This window comes from Nilaparvata lugens, unplaced genomic scaffold (genome assembly GCF_014356525.2).
Source record: "Nilaparvata lugens isolate BPH unplaced genomic scaffold, ASM1435652v1 scaffold6264, whole genome shotgun sequence".
In the NCBI taxonomy this organism is placed as follows: Eukaryota; Metazoa; Arthropoda; class Insecta; order Hemiptera; family Delphacidae; genus Nilaparvata; species Nilaparvata lugens.
In genome coordinates this window covers 1,169-10,821 of record NW_024092024.1, presented here as the reverse complement: position 1 = coordinate 10,821, position 9,653 = coordinate 1,169, and the positions used below count along the sequence as shown (strand labels likewise).

The window sequence follows — 9,653 nt, the reverse complement described above, 5'->3', positions numbered from 1 at the left end:
ACACACACACACACACACACACACACACACACACACACACACACACAGACCAATACCCAAAAACCACTTTTTTGGACTCAGGGGACCTTGAAACGTATAGAAAACTTGAAATTAGGGTACCTTAATTTTTTTTGGGAAGCAATACTTTCCTTACCTATGGTAATAGGGCAAGGAAAGTAATAACTATTGTAATGTTGGCAGATGTTGGAACTGAACGAGTTGCTGCTACCGTCTCAACCGGAGGATGCAGCCAGCAGTTTGCAAGGCACTTGTCAGGGCAGTCTGTTGCGACTGCTGCACTCGTTGCACAGCCACATGCTGGCGCATTGTGTGAGGTGCATCGAGCAAGAGAGAGAGGATGAGAGAGTAGGTGCTCTTCCCCCCTGTGCCCTCCTGCTCCGACGTCACGTGGCACTCCTGTTCTCTCATTGTGGACACTACTGGCATCCGCCAACCACGTCGCTGCAACCAATCATTCACACAGTCTGCATGGTACGTTTCAAAAATTATTAATAAACCCTAGAACAAATTGAACTATATATACAAAAGAACTATATATGAATGGTTAATAGAGCTGGAACAAAACAATCACAAATTGAATTAGATGTAGTGGTAATAGTGGACACCAATTATCACCTTATTGACCGAGCGAAGTGAGGTCTGAGATTCAAGTTGACGGTTTGGCATTTCTCTTAATGTTTGAATGTTAATATGTTGCGCATTTACGGCGAAAGACGGTAATAGATTTTCATGAAAATTGACAGTTATGCTCCTTTTTTAATTGCGCGTCGACGTATATACAAGGTTTTTGGAAATTTTGTATTTCAAGGATAATATAAAGGAAAAAGGAGCCTCCTTCATATGCCAATATTAGAGTAAAAATCTGGTGTGGCGCACTCACATAACTTTCCTTGCCGTTATGAAAATTTATCACCTGACGCTAGTGTTCCCGCGCATCTCAAGTCGACTATTCAAAGATCTAAGCCAGCTGGTGACATGACAATAACGCTGGAGACACTTTAGGTCTGCTATCTCTTCATAGTGAATCTATATATATATAAAAGCGAAATGGCACTGACTCACTGATTGACTGACTGACTGACTCACTCACTCACTCACTCGCATAACTAAAAATCTACCGGACCAAAAACGTTCAAATTTGGTAGGTATGTTCAGTTGCCCTTTAGAGGCGCACTAAGAATCTTTTGGCAATATTTTAACTCTAAGGGTTGTTTTAAGGGTTTAAAGTTCGTCTTTTAGCATGTATATTCTTATTCTCCCAATCTCTTAATTATAATTGAAATTTCCATATCATATGTTACTATAGAACTATAATCTAGATAGAGTACCTCTTCGAAACAGTTGTTAACTGGCAACTAAATTAATAATTTTCTCAGGTTGGCATTAAGTTGAGTTGACTTTGTTAGGTTGGCACCAAGTTGAAGATTTAAATGCATTTATCGCGGAAAAATTTATTGGGCACTGCTACTTCAATCCTGGGAATATTATATTACTAGCCGTCAGGCTCGCTTCGCTCGCCATATCCGTTTAGCCAGACGTTTAGTCTGGACCCCCGACTGGATTGTCCTAACATATGATAAAAATGCTCAAATGAAAAATGCAGGCGGGCGAAGCGAGCCTGCTGATCTCATTCTGGACGATCCAGTCGGGGGTCGGATATGGCGAGCGAAGCGAGCCTGACGGCTAGTACTATATATATGAATGGTTAATAGAGCTGGAACAAAACAATCACAAATTGAATTAGATGTAGTGGTAATAGTGGACACCAATTATTAACCTTATTACCTTATTGACCGAGCGAAGTGATGTCTAAGATTCAAGTCGACGGTTTGGCATTTCTCTTATGCCCCGTTTCACCAACTTTGGTCAAGGCATTTGAACATGGTTAAAGTCTATCAGCTGTTCAAATCAGAAATAATTCGTTCCACCACACCAGTTAAGTTTAATCACGGTCAAACCAATGGTTAAGTTTGACTGCCGCCGAACGGGCGATCAAATTATTTGAACACGGTCAAAAGACTGGTTCGATCAATTTCCTTGATTGTTTGTAGGTTACAATATGTTTTTTTGACGCAATGAAAAATTTCAAAGTTTTTAGTGCGATGAATTTAGTTTTAGTAAGCTATTTATTAGGTTCGTTCTCTGAATCTTTTATTAGTAAACTATTATAGCATAGAAAAAAATCTGGTGTGGTACACTCACACAACTTCCCTTGCTCATATTTGAAACTACGATCATACTTTTGTATATGTGTATATAATTGTTTTCAGAGTACTTTTTTCATTGTGTAAATTGTGAAAATCGATGATTTTTTAGTCGTAATTTTTTTAAAGTCGTCGAAACAGCTGTTCTAAAGATGAAATAACTCGACTATGTGTTCTTTTTATGAACTGCGCTACCTACCTACCTCATGCACGAGAAGGAGGTTACTAAGTTTATTTTTCAAGGATGGGGTGGACCCCCCATTAGTTTCCCAGAAAAAAGAATCATGCCAGTTGATAGAGCTGATAAATAACTATACAGGAGATGAACTTGAAAAAATCGGTCAAGTTATTTTTGAGAAAATCGTAAAAAACATGTTTTTTTAGTAATTATCCGCCATTTTTCTCAAGAATATTACGGAGCTCCTGCAATTTTCCCAGAAATGAGACTCGTGTCAGTTGATAGGGCTTATAAATAGCTATCCATGGTATAAATTTGAAGAAAATCGTTAGTGCCGTTTCCGTGAAAACCGTGAATAACATGGTATTTTAGTAATATCCGCCATTTTTCTCAAGAATATTACGGTGCTCCTGAAATTTTCCCAGAAATGAGACACATTTCAGTTGATAGGGCTTATATATAGCTATCCATGGTATAAATTTGAAGAAAATCGTCAGAGCCGTTTTCGAGAAAACCGTGAAAAACATGGTTTTTTTTTAGTAATATCCGCCATTTTTCCGCCATATGAATTCAATTTCATTGAATTTCTTATTGTCAGATCCTCATGGTATAAGGACCTTAAGTTTAAAATTTCAAGTCAATCGGTTGATTAGGAATGGAGTTATCGTGTTGACAGACATACACACATACACACACACACACACCACACCACACACACACACACACACACACACACACACACACACAGACCAACACCCAAAAATCATGTTTTTGGACTCAGGGGACCTTGAAACGTATAGAAAACTTGAAATTGGGGTACCTTAATTTTTTTGGAAAGCAATACTTTCCTTACCTATGGTAGTAGGGCAAGGAAAGTAATAAAGGAAGGTTTTGAAAAAGATTTGCTATACTCTTTTATCACACAGTAAGCCTATATTGAACAATCCTTTGATCAACTTCGCTGCCTCAATGTATCTCATTAGAATTTGAATATTCATTTGTTCATAAAAAAATTGTCGAAATTTATGGTGATTTGTAAATCTCTTTGTACGAGAGTATTCAATTCATATTTGAAATATTATTATAAATGTGTGACTTTACAAATATTGTATGAAGAAAAATCAGTACAGTAATTACAGAAAAAAGTACAGTAATCTGAATTTTTGACGGCCTGACGGTAAAGTAAAAAGGGCATTCAGCGCAAATTACCCTCTGAATAAGCAAAAAAAATTGCAAAAAATATGAAATGGGATAAACACTTGGAAAAACTTATAAAACAGCTCTATCATGCACTTTTTGCACTGAGAACTGTGAGGACTGCATCCACTATAAAGACAGCTCAGAAGGTGTATCATGGATATTTTTCAGCCCTAATACGCTACAGCATCTTCTTTTGGGGGAATAGTAAAAATAATTTATATAAAATATTTAAGATGCAAAAGAAAGCTGTTCGTGTTCATGCCCTAGACCAATAGCAGTACTCGCCTACTAGTATAAATTCTGCTGCTCTTGTATTTAGTTCTAGTTTATCAGAGATTGACAATGGTGTAATAACCGAAACCGGTCTTTCTAATTATCAGTAAATCAGTGGTTTTTTGAAAATTTTTTAGTATTTTTCATTCAAAACAAATGAAGTAATTGCAATGACTTCAGATATCCTGTACAACTCGGTGGCTGGTGCTCTATTGTCCAACATGGCGCATTCTCTGCTCCTGTTGCCAAGTGGCATTGTGCAGCCGAATGTGGCAGCCATGCTCCTCCTGCTTCGACTCCTCCAGCAGCTCACAAAGGCACCACACATCGACAGTCGACTATCTTCACGTAAATAATTATGTTTATTTATTCACAATTTATTTAGTCACATGGTACATCAAATTCTGGGTATCATTCAAATGACTGGTGACATGTCAATAAAATCTGGTGTGGCGCACTCACACAACTTTCCTTGCTGTTATGAAAATTGATCACCTGACGCTAGTGTACCCGCGCATCTCAAGTCTACTATTCAAAGATTTGAGCCAGCTGGTGACAGGGCAATAACGCTGGAGACACACATGAGGTCTGCTATCTCTTCATAGTGAATGATTTAATAGAATCAACAATAATTTGCAATTGAATAATCACATTTTCTCGAATTTAAAGCTTATTTTCAAATTTAGGTGAAAATGTTACTGAACATTAATTGTAGAGATTTTCATGCTCAATCTACTCCACTTGATTTTCATTGTTTCAATTGTATCTGAAGCCTGATAATTGGAATCTATCTGCATTGATGGGGCGGAGCTCCTGAAATTTTTACAGATATGGGACTTGTGGCAGTTGATGGAGCTTATCGATTACTATTTTAAGTATGAATTTGATCAAAATCGTTGGAGTCGTTTCCGAGAAAATCACGAAAAACCTGTTTTTGACAACATTTTCGCCATTTTAGCCGCCATATTGAATTGCATTTGATCGAAATTGTTCGTGTCGGATCCTTATAGTGAAAGGACCTTAAGTTCCAAATTTCAAGTCATTCAGTTAATTGGAAGATGAGATATCGTGTACACAGACGCACATACACTCATACACACACACACACACACACACAACACACACACACACACACACACACACACACACACCACACACACACACAACACACACACACACACATACAGACCAATACCTCCAACCACTTTTTGGACTCAGGGGACCTTGAAACGTATAGAAATTTAGAAATTGGGGTACCTTAATTTTTTTCGGAAAGCAATACTTTCCTTACCTATGGTAATAGGGCAAGCAAAGTAACAATGATAATAATCCTATAGTGAGGTCCACATTATAATGGCAGTGTACGATTGACAATACTGTTGCTGTCCTTTTCTATCATACAACAAAACAGATAGCGCTATATCTCTCGCGCTTTGCAATGTTGTCTATTTGCCAGAATATTTTATATTTACTTTTGACAGTGACTGTACAAAACTGAACAAAAAATTCTCAGCCGCCATTTTTTTCTTCATTCTATCAAAATACTTGAGTACACAAGTCGTATAATTATTGATTTAAAATGCATTTTTGAAACGATGAAATAAGTTTTAAACATTACCGTATGAGAAACACAAATTAAAATACCTGAAATGACTTTTTAAAAGTTGATAACCAACCATCCTATAGACTTCATCCATGCTTCAGTTAGCCTACCTGTATAGGTTAAGCTGCGTACACTTATACGCGCTACCAACCCGCACTGAGCACGCTCCGCCCTCGTACCGCCCTCGTTCCTCCATCGAACCATAGTCGCTCCGCCCACGCACCCATCATGAACGTTACGGAAGATTTTAGATCTTCTCGCGTTCCCGGTCGAACCACTCTTGCTCCCGGTCGATCATCAATCGCTCTGCTGGAGTGACGTTCGGTTGCGGAGCAGAGCAAAAGTCTGTACGCACCTTAAGACCTACTCGTACCGGTATAAATAACATTGAAAAGTTATTTCAAAATTAATCCATTGAAATTACTTATTTTTAAAGAGGAATTCTATTTTTCTATTATTTTAAAAAGAAATTGGAATAGAATTCCTACCAAATAACACAATATTTCTTTTGTTTTGGAATTCAGATCGGTGTATCACAGCTTTTTAAATTAGCCGCCATTTCAGGTTTGTATAAAAATAAAAATCTGATCTTAGTTATGGAAGCAAATATTTAAATAAAATTATAAAAAATATATTTTCTTGATTAATTCGACATTAAATTGATTATTTTATCAAGGAAATGATAATTATTATTGAATTAAATTTAATGGGATGAATTGAGTAAGAGCTGTGTACAGTCAGTGGCAAAATGGAGAGAATTGGCAACGTTTTTCTCCTATCTTTCTTCACTGCCATTATAACGTGGACCTGACTATATAATCAGTTGTATACTAAAACATGAAGATCGGACACATAGCCTACTTATCGCTATAATAACTCGTTAATAGTTATTTGTGCAACTAGTTCGCAAAGTGTCAGTTTGCTGCACCGAAAGAAACGTTTACGCACGAGCCGTAGGCGAGGGCGGAATGGTTTCTTGAGTGCAGCAGAGGAACTTTGCGCACGTATTTCACATTAAGTTTTTCCTACAGTTGCCATTGAGTATGAAAAGTGGTTGATTATGGGTAAAATGATGGCTGAAATCCATCAAATGTGTGTCTGTATAATTTGAGTGCAGCAGAGGAACTTTGCGCACGTATTTCACATTAAGTTTTTCCTACAGTTGCCATTGAGTATGAAAAGTGGTTGATTATGGGTAAAATGATGGCTGAAATCCATCAAACGTTTGTCTGTATAATTTTGTTATTAATAACAACTTTAATTTATTTCAAACTTGATAATCCAATTGAAAATTAATAATCGATAATTTATTCAAATAAAAAATGAATTAATCTAATTAATTTGAAAATTTATTCAAATTAAAAATTAAATTAATCTAATTAATTTTAAAATTTGAATAATTTGAGTAAATCTTGATTTTCAAATAATTTTTCAACTATTCAATTATGAATGAAAAAATATTATTTGAAATAATGAATAATTAATAATATTCAAAATGTATAATTTAACGAGTTCTCATTTTATTTATTTGAAAATCAGAGAAAATATAGATAGAACAAATTCGCATTCATAATACACGCCAACAATATCAACAGCTGATTGGGATGACTGCAAGATAATACGCAAGTATTGAGAGTACGCAAAGTAATACTTTACGCACTAGAGCGGGAAAGTGATTCTTTGCGGCCTGCAATCAGTGCAGAAATGGTCTTTTTCCAAGGTACCCGTAGAAAAAAATAATTTTTTAGGGAATTTTGCTACATCACTTGACATATCATCACCAGACATACAAGAACATCACCAGAATACAAGGGGTCCAAGTGACATTTTGCATTATTTTTTTTGAGTTAGCTACAGTAATCGATAGCTGAAAGTGGTAAAAATCTAGTTGACCGAGCGAAGTGAGGTCTAAGATTCAAGTCGACGGTTTGGCATTTCTCTTAATGTTTAAATGTTTGTATGTTTAAATGTTTGTATGTTTAAATGTTTTTATGTTGCGCATTTACGGCGAAACGCGGTAATAGATTTTCATGAAATTTGACAGGTATGTTCCTTTTTAAATTGCGCGTTGACATATATACGAGTTTTTTGGAAATTTTGCATTTCAAGGATAATATAAAAGGAAAAAGGAGCCTCCTTCACACGCCAATATTAGAGTAAAAATCAGACTATAGAATTATTCATCATAAATCAGCTGTCTAGTGGACTATAATACTACCCGTTCAAAAACATTGAACATCTTGAAAATGTATCTTTCCATTAACGTTAGTAGACAGTTGACTATAATACTACCCGTTCAAAAACATTGAACATCTTGAAAATTGTATCTTTCCATCAACGTTGTAGACAGTTGCAGCCAGACCTGATAACAGCGCTCACACTCACATTCCGGGACGACACGTCACAGTACGATATAAGACAGAAAGCTCTATGTTTATTTAGGATTTTTTCTAGACATTTTTAATTGATAAATTATTTATCAATTTTGAGAAACAACAACAGGTCAATGTAACTCACTGAGCGCGAGGTCTACTGTTCACAGAACTACTAGTATACAAGAGGTATAAGCGTAAGCAAGGTCTATAAATACAGGTCATGACACAGTCCCGTGATGCATTGCAAAATGTGGCCATTATGTGGGGCTTTTATGGCGGTACATTTGAAATATTCCAATCTGCTCACCAATTTTCAAATTTATCAGCTGCTATCATTATAGATTGAACAACATTGTTATTTTGTTATATTGTTCAATGATTATTGCTTGGCTTTGAATTGTAGAATAAATTCTTCCCACAGATTAATCTAATATTTAGGTTCCAACTAGGAACTCAATTGTTGATTTTTAGATTGGGAACTTCAAACTCTTTTTGAGGTTTGCCTTTTGTCCCAATGCCTTATGAATCATAACAAGTTACAAGAATAAGAACAATTTTAATAATAAAAAATGAATTATTGAACCATTTATTATTGAAATTCCATTATTAAAAAATCGAAAACCTGAATTTACATATTATCTGAACCAGAATATTGTTTTCAAAAAGCATAATGCATGATTTTGTTATGAGCAGATTGGAATATTTCAAATGTATCGCCAAAAAGACCCCACATAATGGCCGCTCCATAAGGAGCACGAGTGTCATGACCTGTATTTATAGACCTCGAGCGTAAGTCTAATCATTGCTGGCATCTGCTGTAAAATTTTTAAACTACATTTTTAAACAGCTGTTTATTTGATTAGGACAACGGTTGCTCGTATCCATCAAATTAAATTTAACCTTGATTAAGCCATGTCACCAAGCAAAAGATACCTCAAGAACCAATTAGCGAATCAGATAATATTGCAATGAGGTCATTATCATTGTTCAATTGCTGATAAATTTGATATATTCATGTGTAGCTAGACAATAGAGTTTTACAATAGAGTTACAAGAACGTAGACATTTAAAGTTATGGTGTTTATATGTTTGTACAGAGGCCAACACACCAACAGCCGTGTCTCAGCAATGGTGGGCGTGGCTTGTTGACATGGAGCGCGCCATTGGTGTGCTGGTGGGCAAGTGTCTGCGAGCACCAATCACCAGTCAGCAACTGCCGTCGCCGGCCAATCACAATCAAGCAATGCTCTGGCTCGAGAGCCCTCTTTTCGCCTTCGGACATGACTGCACCGACCAGACTATGCCAGGTCAGTCTATCATTCCATGCTATTTAGCAGTCTGAGGCCCGGTTGCATAAAAGCCGGTTAAATTTTAACCGTGATTAATTCCGCGAGAACCAATCAGAGAAGCCGTTTTTATAAAAACGCATTCTCTGATTGGTTCTCGTGAAGTTAATCACGGTTAAAATTTAACCGGATTTTGTGCAACCGAGCCTGAGTGTCTTATTACACGTTTACAGATGATATTTTGAGAACTCAAATATTTAGTCAAATATTTAGTCAAATATGGATTAGTATTTGGGGTGCTTCATCTCAATCAGACAAATATGAATTTTTAAATTTTATCTGTTGCGCATTTACAGCGAAACGCGGTAATATATTTCATGAAATAAATTTACCCATTAAATCCCATTAATGCAAGGTTCTTAATTCAATGTTAGTGGATTCAACAAGTAGCCCTATCTAAGTTGTTAATTAACTTATTCCAAAGCCTCCAGTGTGTGTTTTAGTTCTAGTTCT

The 9,653-nt window shown here is 36.2% G+C and overlaps 1 protein-coding gene across 1 annotated transcript; it reads left to right on the top strand.

Moving 5' to 3' along the window:
- Positions 1–363: 363 nt before the first annotated feature.
- Positions 364–9,161, top strand: LOC120356250 (probable E3 ubiquitin-protein ligase HERC1; the record flags this gene model as incomplete). Its single annotated transcript, XM_039445159.1, has 3 exons — positions 364–492; positions 4,057–4,224; positions 8,952–9,161. Coding segments are annotated over exons 2-3 (337 nt in total), but the record flags the coding sequence as incomplete, so codon positions are not given.
- Between the last annotated feature and the right edge of the window lie 492 nt (positions 9,162–9,653).